Below are 18,178 nucleotides of genomic sequence, written 5' to 3'. Positions count from 1 at the left end.
CTTTAAGTTTCTGTGGGCAAACAAAACTTGCTGGTGTATTCAATATGGCTACAGGCAGCCAGTTTGGACCCTCTGCTAATTATAACACACATAATTCCCAACATACTTGCCAAAATGTTTTCTAAGGGGAACGATGATAATAGGAATAATAGCCAACTTACATAGTGCTTACAGTATGCCAGGTGCCATTCTAAGCACTTTATATATAAATTCCACTGGTCCTAACCACCACCACATGAGGTAGATACTATTATTATTCCTACTGGACAGAAGATGAGGTCAAGAAATTGGCCTCAGGTGATGCAGCTAATAAGTGGCAGGGCAGAGATCAGACTTGAGGCCCCAGACCCTGTGTTCTTTACCATCATTTGAAAATAAATTAAAAAATAGCGAAATCACATCTCCTCTATACAAACTGTCTGCTTGATAACAAATTCAGGTTTTGATGTTTTTGCATCTTCTGTTTGTTCTAGTTCTGGCCTGTTGCTGACAAACGCTAAGAGGTTACTACCACTGAGGCATGTGTAGGGTTAACCCCTCTTTGTATATTTAGTATTACAGGAGAAGAGGCTGGTATTATATTCCCTCAAAATAGGTTAGTGACACAGTACCCAAGTTAGATGTGTGAATATTTAGGAACTAAACTGCTCAATTACATAACGAAGTGCTGAAGTTCAGCTTTAATTATGTCATTTGGCCAAAACATGCTGTTAAAATTTGGCTTCAGCCTTGGTTTTTGGCAGGCCAAGTAGCTAAATGCCATTTCAACTATATTTTTGGCAACCCCAAACTGTGTGCAATGACTGATCATTTGATCATATAGGTTGACATATTTAACTCATTATAACATTATCAATAACACAAACAAGGAGGTCCTTTGTTCTTTGCTTGTTTGTTTAAAAAGAGAGGGGGGGTCTACCTATGTTGCCAGGGTAGGCTCAAATTCCTGGGCTCAAGTGACCCTCCTTTTGCCTCCCAAGTGGCTGGGACCACAGGCTCAAGCTACCACAGCTGGCAGTCCTTGGGTTTTATTCCTGCTTGATGAAAATTACCTTTCTAATAAAAGTAGATATTCCAGATGTAACACAGACAGTAAAATTCTTCTGGTTTTATGTATTACAAGCCTACTAGCCAGGGGAAGACTAAATGTATACTAATTATTACAAGAATTCATTCAAATAACAAATAGCTGAGGCCCTTTCAGGTTCCAGGCATGGTTGTAAGTCTTAGGTATATGTCATTAAACAAAATGGGCCCCTGCCTCACCGAGGGTACACTCTAGTAGATGGTGACATAAAATAAGCATAATAAATAGGAATACCACATATTGTTTTAAAAAGTGATAAGTGTCAATGTAGAAGAAAATTACAGCAAAGAATCAGGGGAGCAGGGGCGTTGGGAAAGAGGTTGTCGTTTCGATAGCATTGCCCATTTCAGCCTCCCTGAGAGGATTATGCAGGAGCACAGATTTGAAGGAGATGAAGGGACACGGCTTGTGTTCCCTGAGGAAAGAGGATGGAGGCAAAGAGAACAGCTGGTACACAGGCACTGAGGCGGGGAGGAGACGCGTTGGAACCAGGAGCAGCCTGAGCATGGAAGAACATCGCAGCAGATGACGCGAGGGACTCACCAGGGGACAGATCACGCAGGGCCTGGCCAGGCAACGAAAGGACTTTGGCTTTCATTTGAGGAAAATGGGGGAACGGATAGAGGATTTTGAGAAGAATGACATGATCTGACTAACACATTAACAAGATCATTCTGGTTGCTGGGTTGAGAGTATTGTTTTACATGGATATTGTGAAATATTACTTAGGGATTTAAAAAAAAACACACACACACACAAGGCATAGCAGCAAAAATAAGCTTGATTTTTGAGAATTTTAACTAATCACTTTCTTCACATACAGCCCAAAGCTTTAGTTTATGAGACTGTTTCAGTGAAACTGCATCACAGCATTCAACAAGATGGCAAGTCCAGGAGTGACGTCTTTATTTTTAGTCAGTTATCGTTGGAGAGGAGGAAAGCTTAATGAACTGGGGGGAATAACACCATTAGCACCATCACTGTCATGGCAGAGCTTGACAAAAGCATATGCTCCTTCACTAACCTCAGTTGAAAAAGAGCATGTTTTCAAAATCATAAATGTGCAATATAAAAACCACAGGAGCTGACGGCTCTGAGAAATTATTACCACTGCTCTATTATGCCAATTTCTAAAAAAATATGCTCGGTATAATTTTAATTAAGTTATAATAAATAGCGATTCTTATTAATATTTCAGATTCATTCTTGTATGCCAAACATTCATTTTATGATAGTGATACTCAACTTCAGCCAAATAGTGATTTAATACTCAGCCATTTGGCATTTGGCCAAAATGCATATTTGATACAGGTTGAACATCCTTAGTCTGAAAATCTAAAACCCAAAATGTTCCCAAATGTGAAACTTTGAGCACGGACATGACACCACAAGTGGAGAAAATTCTACCTAACCTCGTATGACAGGTTGTAGTCAATGCATAGTCAAAACTGTTTCATGTACAAAAATATTAAAAACATTACATAAAATTACCTTCAGGCTATGTAAATATGGAATAAATGAAACATAAAAGAATTTCATGCTTAGATTTGGATCCCATCTCCATGATATCTCATTATGTCTATGCAAATATTCCTAAATCCAAAAAAAAAAAAAATCCAAAATCCAAAACACTTCTGGTCCCACGCATTTTGGATAAGGGATCCTCAATGTGTATATGTCATGAACTTAATGTGCGTGCCCCCTAAAATTCATAGGTAGAAGCCTTAACCCTCAGTAGCATGGTATTTGGAAGTGGGGCTTTTGAGAGGTCATTAGGTTTAGATGAGATCATGAGGATGGGGCCCTCACGATGGGATTAGCATCTATATAAGAGGAAAAGAGACCTGAGCACTCTCTGCCATGTAAGAACACAGTGAGAAAGTGGCCATCTGCAAGCCAGGAAGAGGACCTTCACTGGAACCAAATCAGCTTGGGAATTTCCAGTCTTCAGACCTGTGAGAGGTAAATGTCTATGGCTTAACCCACGCAGTCTATGGTACTTTGTTACAGCAGTTTGAGCTAAGTCAGTATATATCTATGGCCAGGTGTGAAAGCAACATCTGAAAACTATTTCTATTTCATACAGACCTGGAAATAATATGTCAGGTTTTACCTGGTAGTCTGATTTTTCACTTTAAGACAGGAGTTCCCAATAATTTAAAGAGAAGAAGCTGCTTTCCATTTCCTTCAAATTTTGACTAGATCAGGGAGATGGAGAAATCAGGGAAGTCAGCTGATGATTACACTAAGGTCCCTGAACAGAGCTGCAGAGGAGGGTGAAGGTGGGTCACCATCTGAAGTCTTGGCTAACCCTAGAGGGTAGCAGAGATCACGGGGCCCTAACCTGGAGGGCGAATCTAAGTGAAGTTTGGAATTACTGCCACAAATTATAATCAGGTATCTGCCTGGACTCAGGGACAACCTAGACCATTTGAAGATGAAGGGTGATCGAGCAGTTACGGAAGTCTCTCTCATTCACCCTGTGGACGATGTACCACTTGAACCCACCAGTCCAAAAAAGCATTCCCCTGATATAGTCGACCATCATAGGACCCAGCAGGATTCACCCTTCTGCTTACTTATAGAGAAGCTGAAGATAATGAAATAACTATGAGGCAAAAAAGAAGAAAACCCAGAGGGGAAAGGGGATTCTCTATCACATGAACTAACTTATTCATTTATCAAACATTTAATCTTTATTATGTGCTGGGCACAACAGCAGGCATTGACGTTACAGCAATGAACATGACAGATGAGATCACTGTTCTCAAGGAGTTGGAATTCCAGTGTAGACAGAAAATAAACAAGATGCTTTCAGACCAGAATAAGTTCTATGGAGGACATCAAAACAAGAGATGTCAGAGAGCGTGACTGGGGACTAATTTAGTTAGGGTGGTCAGAAAAGGACTTTTGAAGAGGCACATGTGAGCTGGGACCTAAAGGACAAGGAACCAGCTGCACAATGATCGAGGGGAAGAACATTACAGGCAGAAGAGATAGCATAATCTCCAGAGAGAATGACCTTAAAAATTTACTAGTTGAAGTGGGGAAACTCAAAAGAATCTGGTAGGCTCTGATCCACCTCCCTGAATCCCACCCTTTAATTTGCATCCTAAAAATGCACACACAAAGGCTCAGTCCACCAGAAAAGCACCATTAACGAAATGGCTCCAAGCACTTGTGCTTGTATATAGATTTGACAGCACAAAAGAGTGAAAAGTGTGGATCATGTAATAGAATAATTGTGTTTCAGGCTGGACTGTGACACTACTGGCCTCAAGATCTTGGAGAACTCATTTAATCTCATCTCTCTTACCTGTAGAATAAATTAGATGGTCAGATACTCCCTAGGGTTTTCTTCTTTGTTGATTATACGACACATCTATAGCTTAAACATACCCTATTTACTGTCACACTTTTCAGAGTGATATGTTAGTAAGAATGTTTATTCTCCAAATATAAATTTACTGTAGTTTCTTCTGAGATCTGTCCAAGTACCCAATGTCGATGTACTGGGGCCCTGGAAGGCACATAGCATGAAGTCACTCTTGCTGGATTTTCTCGTTCTGACCCTTATGAGAATTCTTAACAAAGTATGTGCTCATTATGTTTCTCATGCATTATGTCCTTTCCTATCATTGGTGACATTATCCTGGGTTGGCAGCTTTATTTGGAGACACTTTTGCTCCTCGAGCCAAGAAACAGAGATAGCCAAGAATTAGATCATTCTATCCCCAAATTGCCACAGAGCTTCTCAGAGGCAGCTGAGCAATGTAATTTGATCAAGGTTAAGTACAATCCACCCTTCATCTTTTTACCTAAATCTAAGTCCTTTTAGCTTTCTGTTTTAATCCCAGATTAATGGCTCCTGCTCATTGTTACAAATGTCCACCAGTTGCCCTGCAGTCAACTCTCATTTATCCGCAAGTGGCTTATCCGAAGCTCCCAGCTTTCTCCTCCTCCTGCCTCCAGCACCAAGTTCCAGGCCAGCTCCTTTAACTCTGTGCCAAAGAAATACAAACTAAATCTAATATTAGCCTAATGAGAAAAGGCTATCTGCTGCCAAAGATTCACATAATGCAGCCCAAAGCCAAGTGCAGGCAATTATTCACTGTTTCAGAAGCTGGCATTGCTTCTCCCTTATATAATGCAGCAATCAAGATTTTCTGTGTTTCTCCCTTAGGGGTAAAGAATACATGCAGCATTTTAACCTCTTCTTTTTCGCCTAGTTGGCCAGCTTCTCAGTGTTAACAGACTATATTTTCTTTTCAAATAAATAGATCATTTATACATTTCATGTTAGGGAAATAAAAAACCCTGAATTTAGAGCCCATTAGATTTAGAGTTACATCTTCCTCCAGCTAGTAACCAGAAAGTAAGTTTTGTTGAGTCACTTAAATTCTCAGGTTTCTCAGCTATTTTATCAGAAAACAGATTTTATAAAGGAGAGGTATGGGGAGACACCCAAAGAGCTCTGACTCCAGGAATTAGCATGATGGCAGGGAAAAAGGAAGGGCTGTCAACCTTATGAAACCCTTATTTAACAGGCAAAAAACACAGCAAGGAGAAATTTCCTTGTGAGCACCTAGAAAAATCAAGTCTAGAAGTGTTTCTAATTTCTCAATGTCAAGTTTAGGCCCCTTGTGAGGACCCAACCCAGAATTCCAAGATAGGAATCAGCCAGGATACTGCTGAATGATGGGATGATCTTATTCCATAGCCAGAGTTGCCATGGAAACATAAATTCCAACCATCAGAGCATTTGGGAACATCACTTTCAACACACTCTCAGGACATTGACTTTTTTTTTCTTTAATGACTGAAGCACATGTCTACCCAGGCCCAAGGGCAAGGACCAGAGACAACATCAACACAATTTCATTTTCCATCTTTTTCCTGTACCCAGAGAACGTCAATGGTTTCCCCCAAATTAGAGCCGTGCCATCCAATGGAACTGTGTGCCATGTCAGCCGTGTTCTATGTCCATGCTATCCAAAATAGTAGTCCCTAGACACATGTGGTGACTGGGCACTTGAAATGTGGCTGCTATGACCAAAGTAGTATTTTTTTCATTTTGTTAAATTTTAATAAATTTAGATAGCCTTATGTGATATTGAACAATGTGGTAGAAAGTAAACACATGCTACTTATCCCAGCATTCAAATCCCATACAGTTTGGGCCTAACCTACTCTTCTGGCCTCAATTTCCACAACAGAAACCTTGACTCTAAGAAACTGATGTCAAACATGCCTGAACATCTCCGCTGCTCTCGTTTGGCTCAAGATAAGTAGACTTCACTGCTAAGGGTACCCTCCATTCTTAGTGCTACATAATGGAATTTTACCCATACTTCACAGCACAGGTAGAGTTCCACTCATGCTGGAGTTCCCTCTCTCGCAGTCTTGTCCTGACTGCTCTGTGAGTAAAAGGTTAATTAACCTCAGGGCTCGGCCTGTCTGAGAAAGACCTCAGTCTCTCACAGGGCTGTTTCTTTGGAAGCTGCTATGTGGACCTACACCTGTTCTATAGGAGCTGTGACTTGGCCTTGCACCTATGTGACTATAATGGTAAAGAAGATTGGTGAGAAAAAGGGGCTGTGCCTCCTCTGTGTCAAAGAGACCCATCCTCACCTCGACTCTTGTTGGTGGCAGCTGTACATGCCCCATGTGTGGGTGATGAGTCAAAAGAAGCTGTATACCTGGATAACTTCTGGGCCTCCAATGAGATGGAAATGAGTGGTGCCTACTAGATCTCTTGCCTTGTACTCTCCTGTAAAGCTAAGTAAACACAGTTCTTGCACCTGCACTTGTAATTACAGCTGTGGCATGGCGCACACTCATATTCTCTCTCTGGACTCCCAAACACTCACAGACATTTAGGACTCATGTTGGTAAAAATCTTTTGCAGACACACATTTCAAATGGATTCATTTTTTTTTTCAACTACACTGAATGCTGCCCAATAATAAGATTTAAAAGTGATCTGGGTCCTCTATAGGTTTCTCTTTGGTTTAAAAGAGCTGGAGGCAACCAGTGGCAGAGACAACCTCTATCTGCAATTAGGGTTCTGAGTCTTTTGAGGAGTTGGGGATAATGGTCCCACAATATCACTTTCTAAGACAGAGAAGCAAGAATTATTTTTCCCAGGATGGATATGGATACATAACACACACATTTTGTAATCCTGAAAGCACACAAATTTCAGGGTCAACATAGTAGATTAAGCACATGATACAATCATTCCTCAAGCTCTATTATTGCTTAAAGATACTAGAAAATATTTAACATTTTTAAATTTATATAAGACCAAACTCTAAATCAAGGAAGAGAATTCACTAGATGTCAGAAAACTACGGCAGTGAGGAGGTGCAAAGCTCATTCTGCCTGTTGGGGATCTGGAACAGGTGGTGAGCTGAGGGATTGGTTTCAAAGCCCTCCATGGCCAGACTTAAAGTGGCAGGGCCCAAAGCCACAACAAGGAGCTGGAACCAGGTTCCCTGTGTGAAGTCTGCAAACAGGAAAGTGCAACTGGGGGAACTTGATTTGCATAACCAGTCAGAAGTAAACAGACAGAATGTTAAATTGAAACATTAAAGTAACACCTGGTTGGAGCTATTGAATCCCAGAGTTCAGGTAGGGATAAATGCAAAAGCACCACATCAGATAGGTTCCCCAACCCAAGGCACACATGGGCAAAAAGACCCCAGGATAATTCCATCCTTTGGCAAATAAACTCAGCAGTAAGAATTAGAAGTCATGAAAGGAAATTCAGCACCTTAAAAGGAATCATACTAACCCTAAATAGGAAAAGTCATGATTGAGCTACTAAAGTTAATAGGGTGATCTAAAAAGGGCTTTAAAGTCAATATACTTAAAAGAATGCAAATCTTTTTAAAAAGTCAAACAAAACAGAAGTTCAGAAAGTGAAACTTTTCCCTAAGATCTCAACTCCAGATATAAACCGTTGCTAAAATTGTGGAGTAAACTCTCCCAAAGTCACTGGTGCCTTTATACTGAGAAAGAAATTTTCACATAAATGAGAACATACTATGCACACTGTGCCATAACCTGTCCTTTTCCTCCCCTCACTACTTTAAAATATTATTACCTGGTTTTCCCACATGCATACATATAGGTCACATACAACTCTACAGAGAAAGAATTCTGTTCCATTTCATTAATATACCCTGTTTCTTTGGCCAGTGTGCTATACATGGACATTTGGGCTATTTCCAATGTTTTCTCTTGCAGCCATCTTTGTACATCTGGATGGATTATTTCCTTAAGACAAGTTTCTAGAGAGGGAATTATTGGCTATCAAATTACACACATCTAAAATTTTGATAACTACTATCAAACAATCCTCCTGAAAAGCTGTACCAATTTACATTACTGAATGGCTTTAAATGCATGCATTTCCAGCCAGAGAGGTTTTCCTCTTTAGGTAAGTTTAGAGTAGATGAAATTACTCAAGTTTCAATTATACACCCAGGTTGGGGGGGTGGGGGTGGGGGAGAAGATGGCTCACCACTCCACTAGCCCTCTAAATAAATGGAACAGAAGGGAAAATGTAAATGTGTTTGTACATGCAAAAAACAAGTTCACATTGTCTGAGGCACAGAAATGTCAGGGTCTGTGACACTTCTGACATCCACAGTAACCACTATACAGTACTTTTAGCCCTGTTCCCCCTTGCAACACCAATGTCACCTAGTCCTCTGTGGCAAAGTGGATGAATGCTTTGTCTAAGCTTTACTAAAGCTTCTAGGTCCGTTCACCCCTGAATAGGATGGCAGTGTGAAAAGCCCCAGAATCTTCCCTTTCGACCTCATTTGTTTGGGGTGGAGGGCTCATTGCAGATGATTTAGATAAACTCAGATGAACCTGATTTCCAATATGTGATCTAGTCCTGAAGAAAGGCTCATCATAAACATCTGTATTCTCAGCGAAATATGTTCTCCGTAAAACAACTGTAAAGTGATCCAAAGGCCATGGCAAGTGCAACTGACATCAAAATTCAGGATCTACTACAATATCACATATTCAAAATAATTCAGAAGTAATCAAATATCATATTTGAATCAAATGGTTTATATTACCAATCTATGCACAAATAAAGGGGATATAATCTGGAAATATTTAAAGTTGAATTAAAAATCAGAAATACATCAATTTTTATTTTCTACTATATATAATTTTTATTTTCAAATTTTTAATATTTGAAGCACCCTTTTGAAAATAGCTTACTCAAAGAAACTATTTATCTTCCTAGTTAAAGAAGACCTTTAAGGTGTTTTTCCTGGCTCATTCAAGTTGCCTGTGTGGTAGCACAGATTGATCAGGTTTAGATATCTTAACAGGGTTCACTTGTTTCCAACTGTTCTCAGAAACCAAACTTCAACAATCATCAACCAATTTCCTATGAAGTGCAATTTCTCTCAGCTGAAATATCTAGTGCAAAATACCTACAATATCTTCCTTGGTAATCATTCCCCATTGACACACACGCACACGCACACGCGCACACACACAATGTCAACAATGTTTAGTTATTCACATTAAAGAAGAGAAGCAATCATGGTAATTATTCAGAACTGTAATATAAAGCAAAAAAAGTTCACATTTGATTTTGGAAGACATTACTTGGAGGAGAAAGGAGGTGGTTATTGTATAACAGCAAAGTGACCTTTTCCCTTAAATTTTTTCTTAAGTGCTTACATTTGCTTTCTAAGGCCTGCATATATTCATTCACTCAACAAACATTTGAAAAGAAATTCTCTTGCAGGGAATACACAAAGGAGGAAAAACCAAATGCCATGTGAAGTTTCGTTTCCTTAATTTCCAAGAGGAAAACTAATATAAACATCCTCCACACTGTGCCCCCAACATGAACATCTTCACTGATTTCAGACAAAAATCTATATAGTGCCAATGCCACTGTAGAAAGCCTTTATAAAAGGCTGTCCTTACTAATGAATTACCTAACCCCCCCTAAACCCATGTTTCAGTGTATGTTTACCAGTGTTTCGGCAGTTTCATGTTATCTACATTTAGGCTAAAGACCAAAGAGAACTAAATATCCTACAGCAAAATAGAACAATTTTATCGTCCATTAATTAGGGTCCTACTTACTATGTTTTGCCTCAGGAGGATTGTTACAGGGACACAAAAAGCCAGAATATCAATAGTCCTTCAAACAGGAACTGGAATATACATATTTCATAAAATATCAGCTATTCTTAATTAACAGTGTCCAGAAGCAAAAGCCTTTCATAGTCATGTAGTATTTGGGCTTTTACAAAATGCTTCCTTCCACATGCAAGAAATCATTTGCACTACTCAACAATGAGGGGGGTTCATTTTTATGATTCCCATCCAGTAGATGAAAAATCTGAAACTCAAAGTTACATGATCTGCCCAACATCATAAAGTGGTAAATCTGAGCCTGGCAGATGACTCTTTAAGTCCAAGGTGTTCTATATTACCCATAGCTCAAAGCCTCATGCCATAAGACTGGCCACAAACGTGTTTCAATTGCATGCCAAAAAGGAATGCAGTTAATATTTTCATTTATTCTAACTCATCTTCAAAAGGCAGCATTCACTTAACCCAAGATACATGGCAATTAGTGAAAGTATTCTCAGTTTTTCTCTGTGGCTGGACCACAGCGTATCAAAGCTGTGGCTTTAGAATCTCCTTAATCAACTGGAAAATTACCCACCTTCGCCGTCTCAGCTTCTGCCTGCAGTCGCTTGGGGGTTCCTTTAGGGTCAGGCACCTTCTGGAAATTTTTGTTTTTAATGGATTGAGATTCCACACCTTCACCTTCAATCTGCAATTTAATACCTTCAGCCCGGGCAGGGTGATCAATACCCTGTGGATTCAAACCGCAGTGGAGAGCTAGGAAAAGAGGAACGAATAGAACTCAGAAAACAAATCAAAGAAAGAAAGTGTTCATGACAGAAAATATTTCATCAGGCCTAAGTGGGAAGAAACAGGGCATCTGCGAGTGGAGAGGTGGTGTGATAACTACGGGAAATAATATGGTGAGGAGGGAGCATGGCATGGTGGGAAACCCTGAGCTCAGAAATCAGAAAGACTTCAGTGCAAATCCAGAAACCATCAATTCCAAGTTGCTTGACTCTGAGCAAGTTACTAATCTGGCACATTACAGATGAGAATACCAAATCAGGCAACTCCATTACTGCTTCCCACACATGCAATTATTTCAACCCCTGCAGTTTAGCTTGTATCTCTGCCTCCATCTGAAACAGCACTCCCTTTCCCCTCTCTGAATCTTCTCCATTCTGTACGCATTCACGCAAGTCTACGCTCTCACGTTCATTCAACCAGTATTTACTGAGCACTTACTATGTGCCATCCCTGGGTCATATTCTGGAAACATGTATTTATATATGACAGATTAACCCTTCAAAAAATTCACAATCTAATAGAAGAGGAAGACAAAAGAACTAATGATTTTAAAACCGAGTTCACTTCTACATGGAAAAGAAGGAAAAAACACAGTGGATAGCTCAAGGGGGTCATGCTCCACGGCTTCCAATTTTTCCCATCTTACTCTCTCCATGCCCTTTAACAAAGATACGCCCACAAATGAAATCTAAAGCTCACTCTTCTAGGGGTATTTATTAATCCAACAAATATTTACTGAGCCCCTCCTATGTACTCATTATTATCTCATAAACAGTGAATGTTAGGAGAACCGCGCATTCCACCTAGACAGCTCCCATGAACATATGCACAGGTGTGTGCATGCATATGTGCATGGCAGGTATGTGTATTTTGGCTCTTCTGGTAGTGAATGCTTTCACCTCTCTGTGATCTTAACCCCTCAAATTTAGTTAAACTCCTATCTTCATGCCCTTCCCTTTGATCTCAGATGATTTAAGGTCAGATACCTACCACCTGGCCCCCATCTCCTTCAGTACCCCACTTCATTAATGACCTTCTTTTGCCCAACATCTTTCGTTTTCCCCTTTGTCAGCGTCAATGTTCTTCCCCTCCTGCCAGCTTCTGTGATTCTAAAAAGCCTACCCTCTATTTCTCACCCCATCTAAGCCATGGTTTTCTCTTCCCCTCTTCTTTGTCAGGCTTCTGAAGAATACTTTACACCTGAGGGATGAGGGAAGCCTTCTCCGAAGAAGTGAGGTGTTTCCTCCCCACGCTCCGCGCCCTCCTTAACACAGGTGCCACCCATTCCTGTGTTCCCAACCAACAGGTGGGTGACTCTCACATTTTAACTCCAGAGCTTTCTTATGAATATAAGAAGTAAAACTGCTGCTCAACATTCCAATTTCATTGCAAAACAGAGGCCTCAAATTTAACATGTTCAAAACTAATCGTTGATTTTCCTACCAAAAAAAAAAAAAAATTTGCTTGCTCCAGTCTTCCCTGGTTACTCAGAAACTGAGGCGTCATCCTTGAAATCACTCTCTCCATGATTCATCACGTTCCTTCCATCTATCGCCAAATCCAGTTGCTCTACAACCCAAAATACTGCTAAATCCATGTACTATTCTCCATTTCCACTGCCACCCCCTGGCCCAAGCTACCCACATCCCCCAGCCAGACTCATCAAATGCTCGCCTCACCTGACTACCCAAGTCCCATTTAAATGTATATATGAGGCTTTTGCTTAAGACGTTCTAATGGCTTTGTTTTACATTTAGATCGTTCAAAAGTCTTTAACATGGCCAAGGAGGCTCTGCAATATCTGTCCCTTTTTACCTTTCCAACTTCATCTCTCACTGTGTTATTCTTTGCTCATGACACTCTGGCCACACATTTCCTTTTCTCTTCCTTGAATACACCAAGTTCCTTCCCACCTACTGAACTTTGTACATGTTTCTTTGCCTGCAGCGTTCTTCCCCATTCTTCACCTAACAGCTTCTCACTTTCAAGTTTTGGATTAAATACCAGTTCTTCAAAACATGCTTTTCCTCTCCCTTTCTGATCCCCACCTTGTACCTACCTCACATCAGATCATGTGTCTGGAATAGTATGTGTCCAAAAAATATTGAATGATCCATACACACTGATTGTACAGAGGTCCATATGCATGTGATCTTATTTCTGACATTTTATCTGGACATGGTGCATTTCTCTTCTAGTCTCTAAATTTCCTAAAGCCAACCAAGGACCAACCTATTTCATGGTGCACAGTAGCCACTCAACATGTTCATATCTATTCCTTCAGGCTTTGTTCTGGATCTCAAATAATCTTCATGAAAAACTGAGGCATAATTTATATTCACTTCAGAGATAAGGAAAATGAGGCTCAAAGAGGTTATAATTGCAAAGGGTCATACAGGTGTCTGTAGAAGGTACCAAAAATCATGGATCATTCAGGATGCACCTCATGTCAGGTTACAGACAGATAAATCCAAACTTGATTAAACAGTAAAGAAAATTATTCGCTTTCACAACAGGAAATCCTGTAATGGGAAAAGTTCAGATTTAGCTGATTTCACAGTGCAATGGTGTCATTAAGTACCCTGAATATTTTTAATCTTTCCATTCTGCTATCTATAATATCACCTTTATCCTAAACCTGGGTCTCTTTGTAGCATCTAGAGCTACAGGCTCTGGTTCTCATCTTGCAGCAGAAAGGTGGGGGATTGGCATGAGATGGATTCATTAATGAGGAGAAGATAAACATGTAGCTTTGATCTTTCTCTCCAGTGTTACCTCTGCTGCTGCCTGACTTGGAATTCATGGCCTAGGAAGACCACTGAACTGCTGGTAGCTGCCAAGACATTGTACTCTCTTCCCCCATCACCTCCTTACCAAATCAGACTCTCATACTGCCTTCGCTTTTGCTCATGCTGGTCCCTCAACCCAGAAAGAAGTTCTATTCCACTCAGTCCTACCTTTTCGTTTTGAGAAGCTAACTTCCCACTCACCCTGTGTCAGCCCCAGATCTCTTCTTAAGAAAGCTTTCTAGCAATCTCTGGCTACCACAGCAAGAACCCCTTTGTCTATGCCCCCCTCATGCAAACAGTCCTCTCGTTCTTTATCTTCCTCATGGTATCGAGGATGATGACCTAATAGATCTGTCTGCGTCACCCGGCCCCACTGTAAGCTCCTGGAGGGCAGGTACCATGCCTTTTTCATATCCATGACCTCCACTTCCGAGTCTAGACACTGGCACATAATAGACATTTCAGAAACACTTGTTCAGCTGTAGAATAAACCAGTAGCTGCAGAATGAACCAGAAATTTCCTCTTTTTACCTGATCTAACCTTAAACCAGAAGGAAGCTTTTTTATGCTAGTAAATACTTGGCTTTCAAAATGTAAGCTATCTATAAACAGCTGACATCGTCCAGGTTTTTTACTTTCTATACACGTAGCCCTTATTCTTCACACAAATATTTTAATCCTCCATAGCTGTTCCCTCCTTCAACTGCAAAGCCAGTAGTTGATTTAGGTTTTTGTGCTTGGGCTTATTTATTTAAAACAATTTCTGACAGGCTTTGCTTTGTTTTCCCTGAAATTTCATGTCCCTAATATTTACATATCAAGCCACTTTCCAATGACCTCTTATAAGGTGTGACCTCCATCTCTTTGCTCATCGTGTAAAAGGTGCCCCTGTTTGCTGTCGCTTTTCTACCCTCATCACTACCCCTGCCTGCTTTCACTGAAGTTATTTACTCAATTTAATGGACTCAGCAGCTTATGGGTCAGCTTCAAGACCCTCTTCTTGTTTCCCTTCTTCCCCACCATTTCTGTGCCTGACAGATTTCTAGTTATTGAATTGACACTGCAGGCAGTTTGTGGTCTTTACTGAAGTGCCATTTTTATTTAATTTGAATGTCACTAATATTGAATTTTTTTGAAATGAAGAGTTAAAACCCAAAATGGATTTCACAAACATTGCTCTTAAAAATGTAATAGAAATTTTTCTTTGCAAACGCACAATTTCAGCTTTGTTTTAAGATGATTTTTTGAAGGCATCATCTTTTTTTTTTCATGTATAAAACCCCACCCTCCCAGAAGTTGGAAACCAGGTGTATTGCTGGTGGGAATGCAAAGTGATATACTCCCTGTGGAAAAGTACATGGTGGGCTCTCAAAACATTAAACACAGAATTACCATTTGATGCAATAATTCAACTTCTAGGTATAAATACACAAAAGAACTGAAAGCAGGGACTCAAGTAGATATTTGTATACTCATGTACATACCAGAATTATTCATAATAGTCAAAAGGTAGAAGCAACCCAAATGCCCATGGATGGATGAGTGGATAAACAAAATGTGATACATAAAATATTTTTCAGCCTGTAAAAGGAATGAAATTCTGATACATGCTACAACATAGGCAAACCTTGAAGACATTATGCTAAGTGAAATAAGCCCGACAGAAAAGGACAAACACTGTATGCTTCTACTTATACGAGGTAGTTAGAGCGATCAAATCCATAGAGACAGAAAATAGGACAGTGGTTAGGCAGTGCTGGAGGAGAGAAAATGGGGAGTTATTGGTTAGTTATGAGGGTAGTGTTTCAGTTTGGGATAATGAAAATGCACTAGAGAGGGATTGTGGTGATGGTTACAGTGTGAATGCACTTAATGCCACTGAACTGAGCACTTGAGGATGGTTAAAATTTTATATATATATTTTACCACAATCAAAAAAAAAATTTAAAAACAAAAGCCTCCCACTCCCTCTCATTTCAACTCCCTACCACCTCCATAATAGAAAGTGTAGTTCCAAAAGATATTTTTATTTAAAGATTTGAGGGTTTCTTCCTCTACTTTACTTGGTGGTTTAAAGAAAAAGATAATGGTTTGAAAGTTTATCAAAAATCTCATCATAATTTTCAGCTAGAAATTTTTTTCCCCCAAAAGGAATAATAATGATAGCTCGACAGTGTCAGCTTACTTCAGAATTTTCCTGTAAAGGAAATGTTCTCCAAAACAGCTCCCAGCTTGATGGGCAGAAGCAGGGCTTTGGTTGCTGGGTGCTGGAAGTGAGCCCAGCCCTCCTGGGCCTAGCCTCTGCGGGGGTGCCATTCTCATATGAGTCAGTTTACAGTAACAGACTATCAGGAACAAAGTGTCAGGCCTTATTTTGTCTCCACCATGATGCAAAAAGACCCGAGCAAATGCACTGGCATCACCACATTCATTCTAAAGAACAAGCGGGTCTTACTCACCAGAAAGTCACCCAACTTTCCAGTCCTACCAATCCCTGCCCACACCACACTCTGTTGTGAAACAAGGGATGGAGCCTTGTTCAAGTTGAATGTTCCCTTATTCTGAGCAATACCTTGAATAAAGACACTGTGCAAACACTCCCAATAGCCCCTTAGGATGAACTGGCTTCTGCAAGGTGGTACATGCACTGCTATCATGTAGAAATAGCTAGGAGATCTCTAAAGCGTTTTGTGCTTCATTGCTTTGACAGAACTCATCTTTTTAAATAATATACCTTTCCCTCCCCTTATTTGCATGGATAACCCCTTCAGGAATATTAATTATCTCTCCCCTCCCCCCCACCATGAAGCTTTAACTAATCTTGCACCCAATATATCCTCCTAAGCAATGTTGACAATTCACCATGCATTGCAATATTTATTAACATATCTTCCTAGTAGATGATTAGGAGCCCCTGGAAGCAAGTGACTACTCCTTATTGAACTTTACAAACCTAGTGTGTAACCAAGTAACTAACTTACAGTAGGTGCTCAATCACTGTTTATAGAATAAGCATACATATGATGGAAAGATACTGAGATTCAATCCTATTCACTGCCATTCCCTTCTTGTAACATATTTTTCCAAAGAGCAAATAAAAGTTGCTTCCAATCTAATTGTGTAATTCACCAAAAATATGTTCAATCACAGAACCATAGAGGTGTCCTGTAACTACTGATTTACTTGACTGCCATGTGCAGAGACTGTCCTATTCATCTGTGTACCTGCAAAGCCTAAATAGTTGCACATATATGCAACACCTAATAAATGCTGCTAAAAGAATTAATGACCTTAGAAACAAATATACTTCAATCCCCACTGTTAGTTATTAGAACTGAGACAGGTTGTTTAAAATTTCATATATATGTCTTGCTTCTAGCTAGAGACAAAATTCCTGGAGGACATGGCCCTTCTTTCAAACCTCCTTCACATAACATATGCATAGCAGACACTCTCCAAGTATCTGTTTAATTAATGGAGGTGCTCAATCGTTATGTTCTGGATTCAAATTCAGCAGAGACTACCCTCCATAAGTCATCTGAGCATTACAAAAGCCTGCAACGCTTTGTAGGAGACACTTTTGATTGGCTACACATTGCCAATACTCTCCTCCTTGACACCTCCTGCAATATGGCTACAAAGCCAAATACTCAATTTTATAGCCTCCCTTGCAGCTACAAGTGGCTGTGGACAGAGTCTTCCCTAGAGGACATAAACAGAAGTTTGATAAGAAAGAAACAATTCTGGAACTGAAAAAGAGGAGGACAGATCTTGATACCACCCTTCTCTTTTCTCTCTGCCTTAAATGCAGAAGTGACGTCCAGAGCTGCTACAGACATGCTGTCACTACAGAGCTGCAAACATGAGAGAAAGGCAAGAGGCTAACATTAGCTCTGACATCACCGGGCTACACAAACCATGTTCTTAATTGCCCACCTCTGGCGTTGATACTATGTGAGAAAAATAATTTCCTGCTTATTAAGCCACTGTTAGGTCTTCTGTAACTTTCAGGCGAACCACTGCAAAGTGGCATGATTCCATTTGAACCAATAACATGATTGCTTAGCTCTTCTTAAGGGAGAAAAATACCCTTGAAATCCTAGCAACACATTCTGCTCTAGGTTTCATAACACCCATTACGACTTAGTAAGCTAAAGAAGGATAGTAATAGCTTAGCAAGGAAGATGTGCATTAGGAACACATGTTATTACCAAGAAATACTTATCAAAGGTAGAATTAATCCAGATGACACTGTGAAGACCTGAGGAAAAGACTCCCTTGCTCAGCTGGGGACCTTAGGTGTCCAGAAAAGTGCCTAGATCATCTACAAAAAGTTTCACATGAATGAATGGGAATGTGTTCATGAGTA

The 18,178-nt window shown here is 40.0% G+C and overlaps 1 protein-coding gene across 4 annotated transcripts in view; it reads right to left on the bottom strand.

Moving 5' to 3' along the window:
• The window catches only part of SAMD12 (sterile alpha motif domain containing 12), a 425,091-nt gene that overhangs the window by 372,299 nt on the left and 34,614 nt on the right, over positions 1-18,178 (bottom strand). For all 4 annotated transcript variants that reach the window (XR_012920166.1, XM_020289001.2, XM_076005060.1 and 1 more), the window contains exon 2: positions 10,809-10,987. Coding sequence is in view for 3 of the 4 variants with exons in the window: in XM_020289001.2 (XP_020144590.1) it covers positions 10,809-10,987 (179 nt within the window). In the remaining variant the exon portion in view is untranslated. The remainder of the gene's footprint in view (positions 1-10,808; positions 10,988-18,178) is intronic.

Source organism: Microcebus murinus, chromosome 7 (genome assembly GCF_040939455.1).
Source record: "Microcebus murinus isolate Inina chromosome 7, M.murinus_Inina_mat1.0, whole genome shotgun sequence".
Lineage (NCBI taxonomy): Eukaryota > Metazoa > Chordata > Mammalia > Primates > Cheirogaleidae > Microcebus > Microcebus murinus.
This window is presented reverse-complemented; position numbering and strand designations above follow the sequence as displayed.